Source organism: Schistocerca cancellata, chromosome 2 (genome assembly GCF_023864275.1).
Source record: "Schistocerca cancellata isolate TAMUIC-IGC-003103 chromosome 2, iqSchCanc2.1, whole genome shotgun sequence".
Lineage (NCBI taxonomy): Eukaryota > Metazoa > Arthropoda > Insecta > Orthoptera > Acrididae > Schistocerca > Schistocerca cancellata.
In genome coordinates this window covers 428,215,986-428,241,587 of record NC_064627.1, presented here as the reverse complement: position 1 = coordinate 428,241,587, position 25,602 = coordinate 428,215,986, and the positions used below count along the sequence as shown (strand labels likewise).

Genomic DNA, 25,602 nt, shown 5'->3' with positions numbered 1-25,602 from the left:
TGGATAATGGCAGAAGTTCTGAGAATGTTCACATATAATGATGTTGTGTATAGTGAAGTTGTAATTCCTGAAATATGGAATAAAATATAGAAATACCTGGATAAACAAATGTAACACATTATGCTCAAATAGGTGGAAAGGCCCATTATTAATGAATAGCTATTGGAAGAATCTTCAGAAACTGAGAGCCAATCATAACACAAACATTCGTCATTTGACTGATTCTTGAGTATTGCTCATTAGTCTAGGGATGTTACCATGTAGGGTTAATAGAGAATACAGAGATGGTCCAGAGAGGAACAATATGTTTTGTCATGGGCTGATTTAGTAGGAGCATGAGCACCACGGAGATGTGTCATGAAGAAATTCTGAGAACACACACTTTTCAAGAAAAGTGAAGCCACATGCTACTTCCTCCCACATAAATCTTTTAAAATGTCATGTTGGTAAAATCAGAGAAATTTTTTAACTCCCTGGACCCTTACTGACACTCATTCTACACATGAACTATTCATACAAGGAACAGGAAGGCAGGAAATACTCTCCACCACACACTGTATGTTGTCATGGATGTAATCTTTTAGGCAATGATATATGTTCAAGTAAGTCAGGAAACTGATCATTAAAATAACTGGCAGGCATAAGACAAGCCTCATCTGTGAATAACATGTCTGTATGTGAATGGCATTTTGATGATGACACCAGTGAAAAAAATTCTATATGGGATGCAAAATTGGATAGTTCTTGTATTTGCATTTTCTGAAGGTGGTATATGTGTAGACTGTAATCCTGCAATACCCTCCAGATGATTACATGAACTGTGGCTGACACATCATGCCTTCCACTGCCAATATATTCATGATGGCAACTTCTTTTCTCATAGGTATTGTTAATCTGCATCAAGGGTACTGTGTATGGACATCATCTATTCTTCCCCTGACCTCATCATAGAATATAACTAGACCTGAGAAGTTAAAACAGTTTTAATCCTAAATGGATCCTGAATGAACCATTTACAGACAAATGACAAGGCACAGTCCAGGTTTAGGAACAGAACAACTCTTTGTCTCACTGATGACCACTGTTCAGAAACACTGAGACAAAAAGATGTATTTTCAATATAATCTTTAAAAAAATTCTCTGTGTGCAACATACTGTCACTCGAAGTTTGTTGATGGGACCTTGAAACACCCTGTATTTCAGGAAATTTGATAGAGATGAAGTGAACTTATGTTCAGCTGTCAACAATCAGTAGCAGGTAACAACTTCACCCAAATAGCACAATGTCAAGTCACATTTGCAATTCCATATGTATGGCAGAAAATATCTGAGGCATGGCAGCATTGTACCACACTTTACTAATCTGTAAGTCAAGAACAGGGCTCACAATAAGAAATCACTTTTTAAAGAGGAATTTTTGGTGAGTATTCCATGAACAAGATTTGTTACATGATAGTTATGATACGTAGACTCATACTAATGAAAGATTAAGTGTGAATATTGACTTTTAACCTATTACTTCTTCAATAAATGGCAGTCAAGTTTGTGCCTTCAATCTAGGTCTATTGTCATGCAGAAAATCTAAATTCTGTGAGAATATGGTAGGCTATCTCATCACTTACCTACTTACCTGCAGTTCTACGCAAATTATTTTAGAATGGAGATTAAGTAATGCTTCTATTGCAATATAAAGGGCATAAATGCACCAGTTGTTTGCCGCAAGTGCTGGTGATAGTACCATAAGAAATCTGCGACTCTTTTTGACAGCATTTGCATATGTCTCAGGGATCACTGTAACAAATAAAAATAATGTAAATTTTCTCATGGTTATGGAAAGACCTTGGTAAGAAATCACCAAATAAGTTGAGGTGCTAAGTCACCGATCGTCACATGAACAAGATGAGAACTTGGCTAGCTTTCAGGTGAATGCTTCTTCAGAGCTAGAATTTACACCCCTCCCATCCCCCCTGCCCCCTCCTCCCACAAAAATTCACACACACATACACACACCTGTACAGCTACATTGTCCTGGCTCACAACATTGTACCATTACTGCAACACAACTAAGGTGAAGGGTTGTGTTGGGTTGAGTGCACATAGGAAGAGAGGAAAGCAGAGAGAGGGAGGGAGGAAGGGTTGGGGAAATGTGGTGGGTGGCTGGGAGGGAGAGGTAGCAGGTGCTTGGAATAGGAATGTTGCACTTGGTAGTAAACTCGTTCTACTTGCAGGCAGGAGGAGTTTTGCACAAGATATGATGACATGGAGGAGTGCATTTTGGGGGATGGGTGTTGGAAGAAGATAGAACGAAGCAAGAGGGAGACTATAGAGAAGAGGGTGTAGGGAGCAGGATGAGAAGTTACAGGCATTGTGCAAATCTGAGATGAGTATGGAGTGCGGGTTAGCAGAGAACGAGATCAGGAGGATTATGCAATTGAAGGATATGTTTCTAGGGCACCTCCTACATATGTAATTCAGAGTCTGGTGTTGGATTTCAAAGGCTGCTTCACAGCACGTTCCATCTGGATCCTACCCAACAAACCCAGCTTTGTATCACATAGATGTATGTGTGTGTGCACACATGCGCGCGCACGCTCTGATTAATCTGAAAGGTAGCAAAATTCTCAGTTTTTTATTGACAATTCAGCATTTTTTTACTTGTAGACCTTTTACCTCCTTAAATTATTTATTAATGTAAATCTTCTTAATAGCTTACTTCGAAATATTTCCTTGCATTAAATCCTAACTGGACTAAAACAGTAGGCAAATTATGGGATGGCATATTGTATTCGGTATTTAAAATATTAAAGTATTCTCATTAAAATGTATTTATGTAAATGAGAATGAACCATCATTGGTTGGTGATTCATGTACAATGTGAAGGCAGACAAACAATAATGCAACTGCAACTGCTATTTAATCTAAAAAATAGTAACAATTTAGGAATTTTAGAAACATTTACTGTTGGATTAATTCCAAATGAAATGTCTTGAAAAACATTTTGAATAATAAAATGAAAGAGAAACATCATAATTTATATGCCACAAAACTATGAAGTGGCAGTATCTGTTAAAAAGTAATTGAATAGCTAGACAAGTACCAACTTTTTCAAAGTACTGGTTTTCTTACTAATTACATTATTTACTTACAATAATTTTAGCATGCCATTGGCATCTAATAATAAAATAATGAGACAATTATTAATGGCAGCTTGTAGTTAAAATGACATACTGAGACAGTTTATACTAATAGCTCCTTTACTGTCATTCAAAAGTAACTGCACCACAATGGACATTCTTCTTCATAGGGAGGTCAGCAGCACACACGTGGCAATGAAAGTGAAATTACATTAGAGCGAATGTTGCTTTTCAGTTAATATCATAAAATATTTCTAAGTTGTTATACAGGAGAAACATACCTAACAATTTCACTCTAAACATCACACTAACTCTGATAACAAATGAATCAACTATGAACCTTCAAAAAAAGATGCAGTCAGGCTGAATTAAGTAACCTGAAGGAAGAATAGGGCATAATATAAGCAGTAAGTGGTAGGCAGGTTGCACAGGGCTGGAAATGCTACAAAATGCAAGCATATTTTTCAGTGTTGGGGTTCTGTGACTAGAAACAGCAATAGTAATAGCAAACTGTGTATTTGAAATAAGAACTGTTACTACATATATTTGCTCTTTGCTCATTCATCACTCCTCAAACACAAAAACAGCAATAGGGCTTGTTTCTGAAGAAGCTGTATTTGAAATATGTGGTTTCTACCTCAAGAACTGACCAGGAGATCAATCAACAGGCTATTATAAAGCAACATGTTTTTAATTTGAATTTCATTCTGTCCTGTGTTTTGTGCATCCCCCAAAATACTTCATGACATTTCTCTTCAAAATGTTTCTCTCTCTCTCTCTATTTCTTCTTCATTCCTGCTGAAGCAATGGTCTTTCATCGACACACATTAACATAATTTGTGTGTTACTGTAGTTATTATATTGACAAAAAACATATTTATATATTATATCAAAGAGTGAAATAACTCATAGTTGAGCATTCATTCTAGAATAAATGACTCTACACTTCGTATTTCTCTCTTTTCCAGCACCTGTTTTTTCTGTTGACAAAACCACTTGTATCCAATGTTGTACAATTTTGAAGCCTCTTTCATTACAGGCAAAGAATGGCCCATTTTTAATGTATACAATTTTGTCATTTTTTTCTTTTCCATGTAAGGTTACTTGACAAGTCTTTCTCTGGTCATTTGGTATGGCCTTTTGTCTTGGTCCACAAATTTTATCAACTACGAAAAAGATGGTTATCGTTTATTACGGACAACAAAGAATAAATTTTTGCCACTTAGCGAGTCTTATGCGTATATTTATGTCACGTGACATTTAGCATTCGGTGATTATGAAACATATGTGATTAAAATTATTGTGTTCATATTTTAAAATATAGGCCTGCTAATATCTATAAATACACTTGCTACTTACAGTCACCAGCTAGACTGTCACGCTGAAAAGCAAAGCATTTGTAACCATATGAAGTCTCCAGTGTAGCAACTAAAACATCTAGTGCAAAATCAGAATCTTGTTCATCATAGCAGATGAATACATCATATTCCTTGTCATCTGAAATATACAACCATTATCAGTGATGATAAAAGTACAATCATAAAAAACTGACTAATACCCATTTTACCATTCCTACATACATATGTAAACAGTTTTAACAAAAAAGAGCTATACGTGCTGTACATTACTCTTTAGGGAAAACAATACATAATTAAAATTACTGCATATCAAAAGAAATTTCTTATTAACTCAAACACTACTTTAGATTGTCATTCACTAAGAGGGTGTGAGTGGTACTAGCTACAGAAAGATTAAAATTCTAAATCGGCTTATTTTCAGTATTAACCTTTATCACTTTTGTCAGTATTAGATATAGTAACATAAAAGAAAATGTTCGTGCATTTCTTTGTGTGTGTGTGTGTGTGTGTGTGTGTGTGTGTGTGTGTGTGTGTGAGAGAGAGAGAGAGAGAGAGAGAGAGAGAGAGAGGGAGGGAGGGGGAGAGGGGGAGGAATGAGGGAGGGAGAGGGAGAGGGATGGGAAGGGAGGGAGAAAGAAAGAGGGACGAATACACAGATTCAAATCCATGATGTGGGTGATTATACTGGCAACATGACTGACAACGTAGTAATAATGATTAGTCTTTATCTGAATGACTCAGAATTTAAGTTGAGAAGTGTTAAAGAGATTCACATAAAACTGAAATCTTGCTGATAAACAAAAGCTGAATGTAGCCAGAAAGAAATCTAAGGACAGCTATATGAGAGTGCTTAATGAATTTGAATGTAATATCTAATCTGGGGAATGTAAAAACAGACATACATTTCAAGAATTTTGTTCGTTTAATCAACCAGTGGCTCAAAATCATCAATTTACTTGCTCATCTGATCATATTAGCACTAAAATTGAAGATTATAATGGTAGGCCAAGGTACTAAATTTGATTTGTAACTGAAGAAGTTCTGGCATCAGTCCCTTTGACTGTTCAGAGATGTCACTAAACCTGTCCAAAGATGTAAACAACTCCCATTTAGTGCACTGAAAATTAAGTAGATTGCACCATAAGGCCTCACATTGTTAACACATGAATTTCGTAATAAATCCACACAGGAGCACATTAATGCAAACATTCCTTCATGGTTGCCAGAAGATGTCATGACTCAGTTTCTGTTGCTCATTACATCAATACACCAAATTGGCAATAATACAAGGTAACCCAGAGAACTTCAAAACTGGAAAATCCAAAGTCACCACAAATTTTAACTGTCTGAAATTTGTTCGTGATCTTGGTCTTCTTCCAATAATAATAAGGAAACTGAACATGTTAAATAGTGCAGAAAATTGGTCTCAGAATATGCTTTGGAAAAACAGAAGTTATGTTAACTAACTCACCACTTGTAAATACAGTAGGAGAATAGTACTTCAAAATCATAGCAAATTTAAATATTTAGGAAAAACGGTGATGTAGAAAGAAGAAAAAAACTATGTGCTATAACAGAATAAGCAAACTGTAAAAGCACAATATATCATGAAGAATACACAAAACAAAAAACAGATCTCCTGAAGATAGACGTTGACTTTGGATATTGTATCACCGAGATAGTCCCTTTGACTGTTCAGAGATGCCACTAAACCTGCCGTCACTTTGACTGTTCAGATATGTCACTAAACCTGTCCAAAGATGTAAACAACTATGCATGAGCAGTGTCTTTTAGACAGAGGGGGTCCGACAGCAGATCAGTTCCAGTCATTCCATCTGGAAGGAGGTACATGGCTTGTGTTGTCTGTAGTTCAACCACGTCTAGACGGTCCATACCGCAGTTCGATCACATCCACATTGTTCCTTTGTGGCAAGAAGGGCTCTCAACAAGGGAAGTGTCCAGGCATCTCGACTGAACCAAAGCGATGTTGTTTGGACATGGAGAAGATACAGAGAGACAGGAACTGTCGATGACATGCCTCACTAAGGCCACACAAGGTCAACTACTGCAGTGAATACCACTATCTAAGGATTATGGATCAGAGAAACCCTGACAGGAATGCCACCGTGTTGAATGATGCTTTTCGTGCAGCCACAGGACATTGTGTTTGACTCAAACTGTGTGCAAAAGGCTGCATGATGCACAACTTCACTCCCGATGTCCATGGTAAGGTCCATCTTTGCAACCAAAACACCATGCAGAACAGTACAGGTGGGTCCAACAACATGCCGAATGGACCGCTCAGGACTGGCATCACGTTCTCTTCACCAATGAGTGTTGCATATGCCTTCAACCAGACAATCATCAGAGACATGTTTGGAGGCAACTCGGTCAGGCTCAATGCTTAGACACACCATCCAGCAAGTGCAGCGAGGTGGAGGTTCCCTACTGTTTTGGGGTGGCATTATGTGGGACCGATGTACACCACTTGTGGTCATGGAAGGCGCTGTAATGGCTGTACGATACGTGAATGCCATCCTCTGACCGAAAGCGCAATCATATTGGCAGCATATTGACGAGGCATTCATCTTCATGGATGTCAGTTCGCGCCACCATCATCCACATCTTGTGAATGACTTCCTTCAGAATAATGACATTGCTCGACTAGAGTGTCCAGCATGTTCTCCAGACATGAACCCTGTCAAAAATGTCTAGGATGGATTGAAAAGGGTTTGTTTATGGATGATGTGACCCACCAACCACTCTGAGGGATCTACGTCGAATCGCCGTTGAGGAGTGGGACAATCTGGACTGATAGTGCCTTGGTGAACTTGTGGATAGTATGCCACAATGAATACAGGCATGCATCACTGGAAGAGGACATGCCACTGGGTATTAGAGGTACCTGTGTGTACAGGAATCTGGACCACCACTTCCGAAGGTTTCACTGTATGGTGGTACAACATGCAACGTGTGGTTTTCATGAGCAATAAAAAGGGCGGAAATGATGTTTATGTTGATATCTATTCCAATTTTCTGTACAGGTTCCGGAACTCTTGTAACTGATGTGATGCAAAATTTTGTGTGTTGTGTGTACATTATAATCACTAGGAATATGTGCTGTAGCTAACAATTGGTGCCAGTCATGCCTAGCAGATTTTAGTGAAAAACTTGTGGGGACACAAGCTCTATGGACTTCCTTCCCCAAGAATATTGTTGCAAAAGCAGTATCTCTGAGCCTTGGGTAGTGTGTTCCGAGACACGAAGTTTTTAAGTTGTATCTGTCCATATAACATGTGTAAATAAATATTGTGTATATGAATCGGTGATGTTGACAGTCATTACACATCACGAACATCGTGTTTGTTACCCAGTTCCTACATTGTTGACCCCGTGCTACGACATTTTTGTGTGACACGTTGCTCCGCCTCCACCCAACATGAGAATCCAACACCTTGCCAATGTGGATCCTACAAACACCAATGGTCAGCCAGCAAGTGTTGTGAGTGTTTATCTATTGACTTTTCACCACTACAAGATGGAAATTGCAATACTTCTGGGTTTAATACATGCACAACATTGCAACCATTGTCACATCAATGCACACAAAATGACTATGATATTGAACTTCTATCGACCACAGTGTCTTTACTGAACACCGAAAGTAGTGCTACGAGCGCTTATGTGGACACTAACCTCATCAGACTACATAAAGAAGTGACAACGATGATTGACGGTAATGAACAATGGTGCTACCCTGCCAACCCCACCATTCTCGAGTGCAATATTCCAATTGCTATACATTCAGCTAATAAAAGTGCTACTCGCAAGTCTCCTTGACAACCTAGTGTCTCTACCATTATTGAGATGTCAGGCATTGACAGGCTAATTACGGACACCAACCATAGTTACGTAACAAACACTGAACAGTCAGTGACAACATGAACGTCAGTGTATTTGGTGGTCTCAGGGACAGAGAGGCTGGTTAACAGTGATTTTGAACAGAATGGCATATTTGTGCACACCGCTTTTGCTCTCATACATCATACATCACGCGGGTGAAATCGCACACCTTGGTCGTGACGTCACGGACCCGCCGGCTGCACCAATTCCCACAGCCCAGCTTGCACCGGGATACGCTGATGCTCACTATGTGCTGGTATGGATGCACAACATGACTGTTTTACTTCACTCACCACTTCACGGGTGTGACATCACTGCCCAGCAAGCTGTGCCGCATGTCGCACCACAGCTCCAAACGGAATATCACACCACACCATGCCGACAAGTACAACAGACAATGGCCACACCTCATCAGGCCACCAAAGTCAGTCCGAGCAACCCCATGCAACTAGTGCACAGGGGCAACTCAGTGGGAACAACAGAAAATGACCACTACGGAAACCAACCCCCATCTATCAAACTCCACCTGCCGCCCATTCACACAAACTCACCAGAAGTGTGCTTTGCTTTATGCAGAGCAAGCTGTTAATACCTCTCAAACATCTCAGTGAACAAGCGGATCTCATCAGCAGTCTACTGCTAAATAACCCGACTGCACACAAGTATGAGACTATGAAGTCAGTAATATTGAAACAATTGTCACACATGCCAGAGCAACAACTTCACCTTGCCATAAATGAGATGATGTTGAGGAATTACACAACATCAACATTATGGCACAAACTGCGCCTGAAAATTGATAACAACCTACTACCAGACTGGGTTCTATGGTAACTACGGTTAGTCAAGCTCCCAGAGCATATGTAGATAGCACTTCTAGTACATGGGGACACACCATTGGAAATGTGTCTACAAGTGACTGATAGGATGCTGGCGCTCACACACCACTGGACACTGATCAGCGTCAGGACAGCCATCTGCAACTGCTGCACCAGCAATGAATGCGGTACACAACAGACGAGGGCAGCAGCGGCAGACACAGCACAAAACACTGTGTACAGACCTGAGGCAACCTCCTCCGCCCCCAGCAAGTGGACCCCACCCACCTTACAGGATGCAACCCCTGCAGCACCACAACAATCATGGTGCATGGACCCAGCTCCTGCAGGAAATAAAGAAACAAGGGAGATGGCCGACACCTGGGCTGCTACAACACAGCCCAGCCAAAACAAAACGATGAGCGGCTACTGCTGGTTTCATGTGTGATTTGTCACCGATGCACGCCACTGCTGACAGCTGTGTGCCTACCCAAACTACACTGGCACACCAGCCTGCCTCCCTACAACAAGTCAACTTTCTACTGGAGATACCAAAGCACATAACATGCCACAAACACAGGCAGATGTTGCACAACTGTTTGTTATATGTGCCGGCTACACTAGTACCTGCTAGTCGATACGGGCACAGACATCAGCACACTACCCCATATCTCACCACAGGAGATTACAAGCCCTCAACCATACAGCTCTGAGTGGCAAATGATACAATAAAACCGGTAATGGGAACAGCCCATGAGACACTCTGGCTAGATGACCACACACTACGTCCATGGACTTTCTTTGTGGCTGAAATGATGGAACTAGTGCTCGGAGTGGACAGCAGACTTCCTCCATCATTACTGCCTCATCCCGGATACTAGCAGGGCTCTGTTATTACAAGGCAACACCCTATAGGAGGCGTCTGCAGTGACGGTCTGCTGTTCACCACGGACCATCTCCCTGCACCGCTAGACATGGAGACTGCAGCGGATCTTGCATTACAAGATGCAACACTGTGCAGTTAACTCCAGGAAAAGATCATCTGCAAAGAGAACAACAAAACATGTACAGAGAATGAGCAGCTAGGCAGCTGCCATCATGAACTGGACAAGCAACTACAGATGGCCCAGTGCACCCAAGAGCCACGGGATAACTGTACAACCACTAGCATGGATACACAAGTTAGTACAGTACCTATTATACTTAGTGATGCATCTCTCAGGAGCAGGTTAAATAGCAACAGTGTTTCTGCTCTCGTAACCAGGTTACCCATCAACAAGGCTGCCACCCCAGTGGACAGATAAGACAACACGATTCTGCCCCCTGGGCCACCGCTACCAAACAAAACAGTTAGCATATTACGGATGGCACCGTCCATAGAATTAATACGACTCCAGGATTATCCTTACACCACTGCCCCCACTGCCTAGCCCCCCACAAACTCAAGGTGGCCCAGGCAGCCATAGAAGAATTTCTCCAGGATGGTATAATCAGACCTTCGGACAGTGAATGGGCATAACCTATCACTATAAGGCCAAAGAAAGAGTGCCTCTGTGGCGACTACTGGTACCCCAATGCCAGAACAATTATAGGTAGTTACCTGGTCTCTCGAATATCCAGAATTTTGCACACAAGTTGTCAGGGGCAACCACCTTTAGCGCATTGGACTATAAAAGAGCGTACTCCCAAATAGCTATGGCCCTGGAGGACGTTCACAAAAAGGCCATTATCACTCCATTCGGTTTGCATGAAGTTCTATTCATGCCATTTGGGTTGGAAAATGCCATACAGACATGACAAACTTTCATTGATGGGTTGTTTCTCAATGTGCCACTCTGTTACTGCTATTTAAATGATTTAATTATATTCTCAAAATCCACAGAGAAACATGAATGACACCTGCATGGAGTATACAACAAGCTGCCACAACACAGGGTAAAAATTAATACTGACAAATGCCAACTGTGACAGCCTTGCATCACGTTTGTTGGCCACCTAGTCGATGCAACAGGCATGCAGCCCACGGAGGACAAAATTGAGCAGATTACTAACTGGCCCCCTACCACAAATTACCAAGAACTATGTAAATTTCTCGGCATTGTCAATTTTGTACCAGCAACACCTGCCCCATGCAGCTGAAACACTACTTCCCATTACAGAAGCTCTACAGGGAAAAATAAATTGGGAAAGATGAAGCTAACATGGACAGCCGAGATGTAAACTGCATTCAGAAACATTAAAGCTCAACTAGCCCACACCGTCACCCTTACACTACCTTCACCAGATGCTCATCTTATCATTACATTAGATGTGAGCAACCAAGTGATAGGCACTGTACTACAGCAAGAAGTGCCAGGGATGACTCAACCTCTCCATTTTTTCTCAAGGGAACTGACAGACTCTCAAAGGAAGTGGTCAACCTTTGACCATGAACTACTGGCCATGTATGAAGCAGTGCACTACTTCTGTGATGATACTGAAGGGAGACCACTTATTATCTATACAGACCATCGACCATTAGCTGCTGCAGTAAAGAACCCGTCTTCCAATGCCACACAGCATAAGTTTAGGCACTTGGACCACATCTCACAGATCCCAACAGATGTTCACCAAGTGCCCAGAGTGGACAACATGGTTGCAGACTACCTGTCCACCTAGCGGCCGTGACCACTCAACAGGATTTTGGTAACCTTGCGGATGGACAGGCAACAGATACGGACCTGGAACAATTCTTGTCAGGTGGAAACATGGGATTACAACTACAACAATGCTCAGTGTCCGGAACCAACAAACTAGTTTGGTGCGATGTGTCAACAGGGTGGCAATGACCTTCCATCCCTGCCAACTATTGTCAAAAAATATTCAATTTGCTCCATTACTTAGCTCACCCTGGAGTGTGCCCCACAGAACTAGTTTCAGAGTGTTATGTGTGGCCAATTATGAAGAGAGATTGAGCCACTTGGACATGAGCATGCATTCCTTGCCAGAGGACAACACGACCAGCCACCATTAGGGAGCTTCTCTGTTCCGAAGGGCTGGTTTTGCCATGCACATATAGATATAGTGGGGCCACTACTTAAATCTAATGGATTTTGTTATATCCTATCGGTCATTGACCGAACAACTCAGTGGGTGGAGGCCACTTTGCTCAGGGACTTATCAGTGGAGACAGTTGGGAGATCTTTGATCGACCTATGGGTAGTGAGATTTGGCTGCCCTGAGTCACTAACAACTGTGCTACCTCTGCAGCTGCCACCGATTCCATACCACAGCCTACAATCCACAGTCAAACAGCCTCATGGAACGAGGGCATTGCACACTGAAAAAGAGCACTGATGTGTCACAATAACGAATGGTCAGAGGCCCTACCCTGGGTACTGCTGGGTATCAGAATAGCTCACAAAGAAGACCTCAACACCTAGCAAAGAGCCTCAATGGTGAAGCAATTAGCTTCCAGCAGAATTCGTCACATGGACAATGGACAAGGGCAACGAGGATCACCCTGACCTCTTACAACGGGTCAGAGAATGGATACTCAGCATCAGAGTCCCACCGCCGTTACATCACACAACACCCTCTGTATTTGTGCACAAAAACCTACAGACTTGCACTCATGTAATGCTATGCACAGACACCATCAAGCCAGCACTGCACCCAGTGTACAGTGGATTGTATAAAGTACTAGGATGGGGACCCAACACATTCAAAATCAAGCTAGCCGGCAAACTCATTACTGTGTCCATCAATAGACTGAAGCCAGCATGGACTTTGGTGGAGATGCTGGGGAACAATAGCACCCCTTTGACCCCATGCCATGACCCAACCCCTTTTGCCATCACAGTCAATGTCAAGCACTATCTTCCTGAAGATATCACAGTGTCTCTGCATGACACAATGATCATGGTATCTGCAATGTACATGCCTTTGGGGGAGGGCCAAATAACAGTATCTCTGGACCTTGGGTAGTGTGTTCTGAGACGCCAAGTGGTTAAGTTGTATCTGACCATGGAATGTGTATAAATAAATATTGTGTATGTGAATTGGTAACGTTGACAGTCATTAGATGTCATGAACATTTTGTTTGTTACCAAATTCCTACATACTTACCAGAAACAAAATACACACATCCAAAAAAGTGTTGCATCACCCTGGCTCATAGTACTCTGGAAGATAGATGTCGACTGTGATACTGTATCACAGGCACAGTCCCTTTGACTGTTCAGAGATGTCACTAAACCTGCCCAAGGATGTAAACAACCATGCATGAGCAGCAACTATTAGATGGAGGGGGTACGATAGTCTATCACTTCCAGTCATTCCACCAGGAAGGAGGTACACAGCTCTTGTCTGTAGTTCAACCATGCCTAGACAGTCAATACCATGGTTCAATCATGTCCGCATTGTTACTTTGTGCCAGGAAGGACTCTCAACAAGGGAAGTGTCCAGGTGTCTCAGAGAGAACCAAAGCGATGTTGTTTGGACATGGAGGAGATACAGATAGACAGGAACTGTCGATGACATACCTCACTCAGGCTGCCCAAGGGATACTACTGCAGTGGATGACCACTACCTATGGATTATAGCTCAGAGGAACCCTGACAGCAATGCTACCATGTTGAATAATGCTTTTGTGCAGCCAAAGGACGTTGTGTTATGACATAAACTGTGTACAATTGTCTGCATGTTGTTCAGCTTCACTACCGACGTCCATAGTGAGGTCCATCTTTGCAACCACAACACCATGCAGCTTGGTACAGATGGGCCCAACAACATGCCAAATGGACCGCTCAGGACCGGCATCACATTCTCTTCACTGATGAGTGTCACATATGCATTCAACCGGAGATGTGTTTGGGGGCAACCTGGTCAGGCTGAACACCTTAGACACACTGTCCAGCGAGTACAACAAAGTGGAGGTTCCCTGCTGTTTTAGGGTGGCATCATGTGGGGCTGATGTACACTGCTGGCGGTCATGAAAGGCGCCGTAACAGCTGTATGATATGTGAATGCCATCGTCTGACCAATAGCGCAACCATATCGCCAGCATATTGGCGAGGCATTCGTCTTCATGGATGACAATTTGCACCCCCATCGTGCACACCTCGTGAATGACTTCCTTCAGGATAATGACATCACTCGACTAGAGTGGCGAGCATGTTCTCCAGATATGAACCCTATTGAACATGCCTGGGATAGATTGAAAAGGGCTGTTTATGGACAACGTGACCCATCAACCACTCTGAGGGATCTATGCCAAATCACCATTGAGGAGTGGGATAAGCTGGACTAACAGTGCCTTGATAAGCTTGTCGATAGTATGCCATGATGAATATAGGCTTGCATCAATGCAAGAGGATGTGCTACTGGGTATTAGAGATACCGTTGTGTACAGCAATCTGGACCACCACCTCTGAAGGTCTCACTGTATGGTGGTACAACATGCAACATGTGGTTTTCATCAGAAATAAAAAGGGCAGAAATGATGTTTATGCTGATCTCTATTCCATTTCTCTGTACAGGTTCCAGAACTCTCAGAAACGAGGTAATGCAAAACTATTTTTGATGTGTGTATATTAATACAGAAGTTCCTTGGGATAGCACATTAGAACCAATACTCTTCTTGACATACATCAATCATTTTTCCAATAATAATAATAATAATAATAATAATAATAATAATAATTATTATTATTATTATTATTGTAATAATTATTATTAGCTTTACTGGCCACATTGGACAACATGAGTAGTAATAGATTCAACTTTTCTATGAAAGCTGTACTGTTTGCTTCTTGCAATCCACCCAGTGATGTTTCATTCTTTCCACCTGTAATCTGCTCAATGCATCTGAAATCTCATGGGAAAAAAATTCTCTTTGCTGATAAAAACTATATTACAGTCACTGAAAAATCTAGGGAATTACTTGCATAGGAAGCAAATGAAACCCCTCAAGGATGTTGACAACTGTTCAACATCCGATGTAGTTACATTGACCATAAAGGGCAGAAATGCCACAAATTTTAATCTGATGAGAAAAAATGACAGTTAAGTTAAATAGGTTGCATAACAAACACAAAATTTGTGGGACTGAATATTGACCAAAGTGGACATGTGCAAGAGCCTGCAGGTGGTGATCATGTGTGCATGAGGTGTGCTAACTTGTGGGAATGTGTATGTATTTTCTTTTCTGAGGAAGGCTTTGGCTGAAAGCTAAATGTGTAACAGTCCTTTCTTTGTGCTTGTCAGCAACTTGACGTGCTATCTTTACTGTGAGTAGCAACCTGTTCTTTTCCTAATACTTTGATAATCCAACCTGGAGCCTCTATTGTTTTAATAAATGTTAAGATCAGGAAAAATCAGTAGCTGCAAAGCACTGCCTATGGACAAGCATAGACTTAATTTGATGAAACATAAATCTTGCCCCTTGTATTGATCTACTGGGCTTGTCATCAGGAAAGATGTTAATATCAGTCTACCCAATCATATCAACTGTCAATGCCAAAGTGCTAACTCTACTATGAGATTTGTGTTTTGACAAGCATGTATCTACTGCAGATGTCAACAGTATGTCTGGAAGTATATTTAAATTTCTGGGCCTTTGAATCATGACATAATCTGGCAGACTGTTATATTTAAAACTAACACAGCACCAGTTATATAAGCCAGCTCCTGATCATAATGATAGAAAAATGCCAAAAGCTTGACATAATACTTAAACCTAATACCACAAGGAAACTGAGATAATTTTTTCCACTCTTTTAATTGGGTTATAAGTCAGAAGTGACAGATAGAAAGGAAATTGTGCTGACAGAAAATAGTCTTTTGCAAAGTTGGTTGGCTTTTGATTAAGAGATTAGTAATTGTACTCTTGTATTTCATTTACCTACCATTTTCTTCACTTTTCCCAAAACGATCTTTCCAAAACAGCCGCAGTTCAAGATGCCACTGAATGACAAACATTATAGTCAGTGTAGTGACACCAATAAATACACAGACAATGATGACTGTAGTTTTATATGTATGTATGACTTTGGCATCTGGATCCACTTCAACATAAAAATAAATTAAGTCACAGGAATGTTGAAAATGAGAACTATTCATTTTACAAAGTATGGTAAGTGACAGCAAAAACATCACAATCAAATCTGAATAAGACCTTTGTACCAAATTATTGCTCTTAATTGGATACTTTACATTTGCACCCATGTGACAAGAGAGCAAAGTGAAATATTCTTGATGAGTGAAAATAAAAAATTATTCTGGGAACCCATGATATAAAGACAGATATTTACAAACATGGTTAATTATATAATTAATTATAACTTTATTGTTTCCTCTGGCCAGTGATAGAATAAATTTGGTCACAGCTGTAAATTGTTTGTATGAAAAAGGTTCCTTTCCAAGTGGATAGGAAGTACTTGTTCTAATAACTGAATTTGGTTCTGTTGTTAAATGCATAGTGTGAGTTAGTTATGACTCTGTACTGAAATATATCTATTCTGTAGCCAGAAAACCTTTGAGACTAAGTTATCAATCTAAAATAATTTTAAATTGTGAAATGATCAGTTTTTTGAGGAAGAGAAAACAGCATACTGTTTGATCAAAATAATCTATATAAATAAAATGTCAATTTTCGTCAAAATCATGTCTCTCCCAAAGTACTTGAGCAATTGCTTTGAAATTTTGACACAATGTTTCATTCTAATATGGAATAACATTTGAGATTTCTTTGTAAAGGTATTTCCCTGTTATTAAATTTCTAAAAAAAATTATTTGCCACATATTTTAAAAAATAGGTATATAAAAACACATGCATATTCAATGCAATGTTGTGTCAAAATTTCAAAGCACTCAGTCAAAAACTGAAAGAGATTTGTGATTAGGAACATTTACAGTGCAGTTCTTAACGAGACACAGCCAGGACAAAAGCACCACAGGAGAAAAGATGCGAGCTGGTGCCAGTGCCATAGAGACTCACCACTTGTGCAAGTTCCACCAGCACCACAGGCGGCACTGAGGATGAGGATATTGACTTCTCCTCAGCCAATTACTGGCCAAGTACAATCAGCCAATGACCGGACAACAATGGAGAGAAGTCTACCCAGAAGATGGAAGAGCAGCTATCACCCACTTGGTTATACATCATTATACAGGGCTGACTTAGACAAGCAACATCATTTAGTGAATTCTTAGAAGTGAACAGATAATTATGGTAAATTGCATTTGCCATGTACTGTGAAGTTTACCTATGATTATTTGTGCTTGCCATTGAGGGTCTTTTTTTGTGTTATATTGCGAGCAGTGTTGCAGACTCCATTTTTCAACACATCACAAAGATAAATAAATCTTTTTAATTCGTTTGTGTGACTTTGTTACTAATTTGTTGGAGTGTTGTAGAACCTTCGTTCTCCTATACTGTTATTTGAGCCTGGGGCACAATTACAATTTGTTACATATTTTGAAATCATTCAGATTAGTTGACGCAAACCCCCATAATAATGTGATAGCTTCTGTATATAAATTATATACAGATGATACATTGTATTTTGAAATATGTATGTTTTTAGCCAGTTACATTGTCATTCACTGACGCGTTCTCACATGAGTGTTAACAAAACTGTAAAAGTACCATTACATGAATTACAAAGCTCAGAGGCTTTAAGAACTGATCTGCCTGGAAATTTCATATCTGTGCCATGGTGGGTTGGGATTCTGTCAAAGGCTAAACAACTGAACCAGCATGTAATGGCAACACGAACGCTACACCAGTATAGGTACATAAAAGAGAACTTGCAACACAGAAAAGGCTGGATACTTGCTCACCATCTAAAGAATGGAGATGAAAATATTTTTACCTCTGTGGGTGTCAAAAAACTATTAATTATGTAATCAATGAGCTACAATCATTTTTTGAGCACATGAGAATCAACCCAATCCGATCATCATACTTCAATCTCCTTGACATCAAGACTGTTAATGGAAGAAAAACTTCTGAGTCTAAAGGAAAAATACAAAGGAGAAGGCACTTTTGGCCAGTAAACAACACAGAAGCAGGTGCTTTAAGAATAACACTCATTGTCAAAATAAAAATTTAAGCAAACCAGGTAAGTTTCAAACATAATAAAAATATCATTGCAACAGAAGTTAAGGAATGCATATGAGGACGGTATTAGTGGCAAAATTCGTAAGTTTCTCTTCCACAAAAGTTATTCCAAGCAAGAAAAGTATATATTCTGATCCTCAGTGATTTGTATAGCTCCACACAAAGCAAAAAACATAAATTCAAAGTAGAATACCTAGACTATTTTATAAACGAACAGTGATAAGCAAACTGAGCACTGTAATAATTTGCTAATGTTTTGAGGCACAGGACACTTATGTTCCATGTTTCATAAGTAAATTATAAGTGTAAAAGGTACAGAAGAGTATGTTTGTGAACTATGACATAATGACAGTGACGAAAAATGAAAGTTGATGGATACATCAACAGTCCAACAGTGCCAAAACATACGAGTCAGTAGGTAGCCACCCCACTAGTAAAAGGTGTTGCACAAGAACATATAGGAGACAGTCAATTAACAGGACAAATATAGTGCAGAGTCAGGTGACGGGGTGTATTTTTATGCTGCACCATTGTAAGTTTTACTGTTTTCGTTTCTTTAACAGAGGAATTATGCATTGAGTCAAGTGAATTTTTTTTATAACAGAAATGATGTAGCAAGCACTCATCAAGAGTATAAAACTAATAATGTAAATGTCATGGTAACTGGTCACATATGAAGTTCATTCATTTTCTTAATATTTTCAATACCTATTATGACTACCATTTTCAGGAAGAATATAATGAATGTAATGAATACTTATTTAATGTATGTTTCATGTGAAACCATACATGAGAAAAGAAAAGATGGGATGCCTTGAATGAGGCACTGACTCAATAAGTGGAGTAATGACTGATTCTGTGTATCAAAATAGAGAATGTGCACTTTGGTGTTGTCTCATTAACTAATGAAGTGGCTGTACTGTGGGTAGTGAGAAAAGTAACAAAATTGAAAAACAAGCAAGAACTCTTACAATATACTCTGTAGAAAACTTGAAGTATTTAAAATAATTAATATCTAATGCATATACACTAACCAGAATTATTAATATGGTCTTTGAATATTATGTGATTACAATGTAGTGCTATATTTGTTCGACTGTTTTCACATCCTATGCTAAAAAGTCAATAGGCAACCCAGAAAGTTAATTTTTATGGTATCTATGTTTATAATCATTGTAATATTTTACAGACAATAGGGGTGAGCATCTTAGGACACAAAACAGTAATTGCAGTTTCAAAATTTCTTCAGTCAAAAATAATAATGTACTTTCATTGTAAATATTGCCAAGCAATTTGGTTAGGGTAGGGTATGCAAGGCATTCATGTCACCTAGTTGGTCATGATTTGATGAACATACAAAATTCATTCACTATTCAAGTGGACATGCCAATAGAGAGACACTCAGTTATTGACAGATGGTCAAGACACCTGGATCCAGACTGTGGGGAAGCTTATTAATTAAAAATAAATTTGCAAAAGATGAAAAATGAATTAGATTACTATAACAAATATTGATGGAGATGCCCAAAATATCATGAAAATGAGCGTTCCATGGGCAAGCTGGAAACAAGTAGAAGTAGTTATCAGTTGGTCTCCATTATGTGAACATGTACCACTCAATGCAGCTCAGTGATTGATAGCATGATCATATAATTGATTATCAAATGGACTAGTTATGTTGCTGTAAGTGAAAATGAAATAGATGGTAAGCTTGACTTGGGCAATGTTGATTTGATAGTAACATATTTGTAAGTAAAGACAATGAAGTTATGTTTAAAATTTGTGGTGCTAGAGATAATATGATTAGACTTCACTATCATTGCACTGACTAATGGGTTTTCACTGACTCTCACACAGCACTGATTTTCTTATAATGACATATGTAAATGAACCTTATTTCATGTGGATAAATAAAGAAAATGACATCGCTTTTTCTTATAGTTCAGACTTGGAACATAGTTGTAGTGACAGTAGAAGCAATCCCAAAATCCAGACTGAATTTCACTGTTAAAAATAGCAATGCTAAAAGTTGTGTGACCTATGGAGATGCATAGCAATCTAGACAATGAAATGCATGAGAAGATACGAGTCAAACAGGCCTTTTCTCAAACAACCAGCGAATCCCTGAGTGCACACTGATTCAATTTACCCTTGCAGTTTACCCAATGCAGTCCTCCAAATGCAATTTTACACAAGGGACAATTTATGTTGTTAGCATATGTAGATGTAGTAATGTATGGTATTTGATCTTTTTCAGTAGAAGAGCAGGAGGGAACTGCTACACTCTCTCCAGACACATAATTCCTATGTGCTTCTCAAGATTTGTACACCCAACTAACCAGAATGCGCTATTGTGTCTGGTTACTGAGCTTCTACTGAAGTAATCGTTCTTGTAAACCAATACCTTCAATTTGTTGCCTTGGGTATACACACTTCTATATCAGACATTGGCTACTTTCTTTACCAACCCTCTCTTTATCATATGGTGCCCTAGTGCTCTATATTATGTCACCTTCTCAAACACAAACATTTCCAATGATCCAGGTCTTGTCACTGCTGGCATCTTTAAGTTCTGGACCTAGTGTGAGGACACCCTGTCTTCACTGTATCAGGCTTCCTGCTGGATGTTAGCCTCCTTGCTGCTGATAATCACCATTACCTCCCAATCTTTTCCAGGAAGAGATTTTGCCGCTCACAACAAATGCAAGGGGTAGTCAAATAAAAACAAGATAAATGGAAAAAAAGTAAGTACATTGTTTATTATTTCAAAAGTAATCACCATAACTGTTAATACGTTTATCCCACTGTGAGACAAGTTGGTCAATTCCATCATGGAAAAATATTTGCAGTTGCCTGCAGAACCATTATTGTACCCTGGCATGCACCTCTTTGTCTGAAGTAAATCAACAGCCATTAATGTCTCCCTTGAGGGCACCAAAAATATGGAAATCACAGTGGGAGGGATTGGAACTCTACGGAAGATGTGTAAGGGCTTCCCAGCAAAACTTTTGCAGTGTAGTTGAAGCAACCTTGGCAGCAAGTGTACTAACAGTTATGGTCATTATTTCTGGAATCAGTGATGTATCTAAGGGGAGCTTCTGGGCTTAAGCCCCCCCCCTCCCCTCCCCCCACAAAGTGGAATTATAGACATGTTCCTATTACACACCAGAACACAATATCATAATACTATGAGACTATGGGCAGTAAACAAGTGTTAACAACACCTGTGTTTCAGTATGTGAAGAACTGGGTTGTATGCCGCTACAATATGCCAATGACAGACTATTTATCAACAAATCTTCACACAAAAGAGAATTGGTGATAACTGGCATGGTTGTACATCATGACTGATTAGTAGTAAATAGAGGGTTTTTTAAGCGTTAAAACTTATTTATTAAAAAAAAAAATCATGGTTCATTACGTAGTAAAATTACATGTTTTTATTTTTAGTAATACGTATCAGTTTAACATCAGTGGTGAATTATACAATGTTCAAAAGCTCAGTCTCAGCATATTACAGTACCCATAAATGAATGTTAATGAATACTGAAATGATGTACATTATAGAGGTGGCGGACACTTTGTTGTAGCATGTGATGATCAGGAAATGTTGTGGTATGTTTCGTAGGGAGTTCTCTGCATTACCAGTTGTCAAATTTGTGATAGGACACTGTTTTGAATACCAGTGTTATTGAAGCTAGTGTAGTGAGGTATTCATTTTGAGAACTAAGACAATGCATCGCAAAACAAAAAGTGGAAACATTCTGAACTACTTCTCCAAAGCACCATGGCTAGAAGAAGCTCTGTTGTCTCAAGCTGGGAAAATGGGTGATCCACCACAGTAACTGACACTGCTGTTTACAAACAATACAAGCAATACTCCTAATTGAAAATCACATTTTTCAGGTCTTGAAGCAAAATCAAGGTCTGACAGTTCACCACCTGACTGTAAGTATGATGTAAGTGATTGTTTGCTATCAAATAATGAAACAGTTGATGACCACTTGAAACTACAACATTTCCAAAACCCTTTTGTGTCCAATGCAACCTACAAATTTCCCCTCACTTTGAAAAGTATCATAAGTTCAACCTAAGCTAGATGGAGAAAATTTTTTTGTTAGTATACTCTCCTATAGAGGATGGTTTTTGCTGAGACAAGTTTGGATAAAGGTAGTCATCAAAATGTTGGAGCCCTGGTAACCTCCAAGTTTTTGAAGTGTCAGCATGCTCTTGAATATTTCAATGTCCATGTGAGCAATGCTTACCATAAGGCTGGTGTAATTGATGTGACAATTTTGTTCCCATGATGATGAACAAGACAAAAGACATAAAACATTGCCTGGACCAAGGCTTGCTGGAACATATGAAAAAAAAATTTAAAAAAATAGAAAACACATAGTCCCTATCATTGTGGTCATGATTCCATGTGGGCATCAGGGGACTGCATTAAAGGGACTTTGCGCCTATTGAAGTTAACGAACAAAATGACAAGAACATGGATAGCTTTTCAACCATTGTGAAATATCATGTGAAAGGTGATGAAAACCTAAAAGCAAGTTTGGAAGGAACTGGTAAATGCAACAACTACATTAATACCCCAGTCCCAGATCAGTTCATCAGTTACGTCAATAAGCAACTCAAGGGAAGGAATGATGCCAAAGATTTTGTTATTCTTCCAGATGAAACTGCTGACATTGCTGGAATACAACAAATCTCTCTTTGTGCCCATTATATTTCTCCAAATCTCAAGATTCATGAAGATTTCTTTTCTCAGGTGACATACTGAAAGCTTTGGATCAAGGCCATCAGGTAGATGCTGTACTTCCTGATTTCCGAAAAGTATTTGACTCAGTACTACACCTACTCTTATTGTCAAAAGTATAATCATATGAATAATTACTACTAAAAACAGTCTTGATCACGATTTATTTAACAAGGTGACCGGTTTCGACCACTACTGTGGTCATCTTCAGACCATTGAGTAGGAACCTCTTTCTGTTGGAGAGTAGTGATTCTCCAACAGAAATAGGTTCCTAATCAATGGTCTGAAGATGACCACAGTAGTGGTCGAAACCGGTCACCTTGTTAAATAAATCGTGATCAAGACTGTTTTTAATAGTAATTATTTATAAGACATCGATCACTGCTGTTCCCGTAATGCATTCAAAAATAATCATATGAGGTATCAAGTGAAATTTGTGATTGGATTGAGGACTTTTTGGTAGGGAGGATGCAACATGTTACTTGGATGGAGATTCATCATCCAATGTAGAAGTAAATTTGTGTGTGCCCCAGGGAAATGTGCTGGATGCTTGCTGTTCATGTTGTATATTATGACCTTGCAAACAATATCAGAAGAAAAATTAGGCTTTTTGCAGATGATGCAGTTATCAACAAGGGTAATCCCAAAAGTAAGGTCTCCTATTTTTTTATAAGTACATATACCAGTTTATTTCTACAATGGTTTACATCAGTTTACAGCTTGAACATTAAGCTATTTTTTGACATAATCACCATTTCTGTTAATGCATTTTTGTAGACACTGTGGCAGTTTTTGTATGTCCATGTTATACCAGCTCACCACCATGCTGTTCAGAAAGTTATGAACCTCTTCTTTCACCTTGTCATCGGAGCTGAATTGCTGGGACTACAATTAATGCTGACAGGTAGTGTGAGACTCTGAAAAACCTCAAACGGGCAATTCAGAACCAGAGAAGAGGAATGTTGAGCAAGGGCATACACATTCTCCATGACAAAGCTTGCCCACACATCGCTCGGCAAACCGTTGCTCTCCTGCAACAGTTTCAGTGGAACATAATCACCCACCCACCCAATAGCCCTGACCTGGCACCCAGTGACTATCACCTGTTCCCTAGGTTAAAAGAAAATTTGGTCGGAAAGCAATTCAGTGGTGCAGAGATTGGCAACTTGCTTTAAATGTTCAGAAATGTAAAATTTTGTGCTTCACAAAATTTAAAAACTTAGTATCCTATGACTATAACATCAATGAGTTATTGTTGGAATCAGCCAATTTGATGACTCCTGTGGACTGTGTTTGAATGGAATGGACTGGGTCCTCTAGTCCAACTGAACCGATCATTGACTGGAAATGGTTGTGTTCCTGTTGTGACTCGCCGATCATTCAAAGTGCCGCCGCGCAATTACGCGCGTTCTCTACGTGTGGCGCTGTCTGCCAGCCATGCAGCAGCTGCGCCAACTAAGCGGCCAGCCGAGCAGCGGCCGCTAGACTGGGACTCAGTGCTCATTCGAATGCTAACGGGTACACATGTCTTACTTGTCAACTTACTCTGTGACTTATATGTGTTGTCGTGTCGTTCCGAAATATATGTGTTAAACTTGAAGTTCTAACAGTTCTGCTACTTGGAGGCCATTTGCAGGCATTCATGGACTTCATGTTCCCAATTAACGATGTCATGTCATCGGGCACAATGGTTCACATTTGGTTTGGAGAACATTCTGGGCAGTTCGAGCGAATAGTCTGGCCACCCAGCTCGCCCGACATGAATCCCCTAAAACAATTTGTATGGATATGAAGTGGCATGACTACAGTTTATTGGTAGAATACTGGGGAAGTGTGATCAATCTACAAAGGAAATTTCTTACAAATCACTCATGTGAATAGTTCTAGAATCTTGCTCTAATGTGTGGGACCCATACCTGATAGGCATAACATGGGATACTGAATATATACAAAGAAGGGTGATAGGTTTGTTTAGTCTGTGGGAGAGTGTCACAGAAATACTGAAGAAACTGAACTGGCAGATTCTTGAAGATAGACATAGACTATCAGGAGAAACTCTATGAACAAAGTTTCAAAAACCAGCTTTAAATTGGTACTCTAGGATTATACTACAACCCCTATGTATCACTCAATAGGGACAGTGAAGATAAGCTAAGAATAATTAGTGCATGTACAGTGGCATTCAAAAAAATCATTCTTCCCGTGCTCCATACTTGAATGGAACAGGAAGAAACTTTAATAATGGTAGAATGGGACATACCCTCTGCCATGTGCCTCACAGTGGTTTGCAAAGTATAGATATAGATGTAGAAGAATTTCCTGCAATTTGCTCTAGTGTTTGATATGACTGACAAAGGATTAGCTGAATTTATAATTGAAAACTTGGTGAAATTTGGTTTCGATGTGTTATTTTTACAAGGACAGGGCTATGACAGTGCTGCTTCCTTGTCAGGTAAAGCCCATGGAGCTCATGCATTCATACAATAGAACTATCCTTTAGCTGTATATTCTTTTGTGCAATTCA

General features: G+C 39.6%; 1 protein-coding gene across 3 annotated transcripts in view; it reads right to left on the bottom strand.

Moving 5' to 3' along the window:
- Nucleotides 1–25,602, bottom strand: part of LOC126161895 (X-linked interleukin-1 receptor accessory protein-like 2) — a 125,040-nt gene that overhangs the window by 10,623 nt on the left and 88,815 nt on the right. Inside the window, exons 6-8 of one of the 3 annotated variants that reach the window (XM_049918041.1) lie at nt 16,101–16,259; nt 4,494–4,631; nt 1,631–1,791 (exon numbers count right to left, since the gene is read on the bottom strand). In XM_049918041.1, coding sequence (XP_049773998.1) covers nt 1,631–1,791; nt 4,494–4,631; nt 16,101–16,259 — 458 coding nt within the window. The remainder of the gene's footprint in view (nt 1–1,630; nt 1,792–4,493; nt 4,632–16,100; nt 16,260–25,602) is intronic. The other 2 variants (XM_049918042.1, XM_049918043.1) reach the window with 2 other exon arrangements.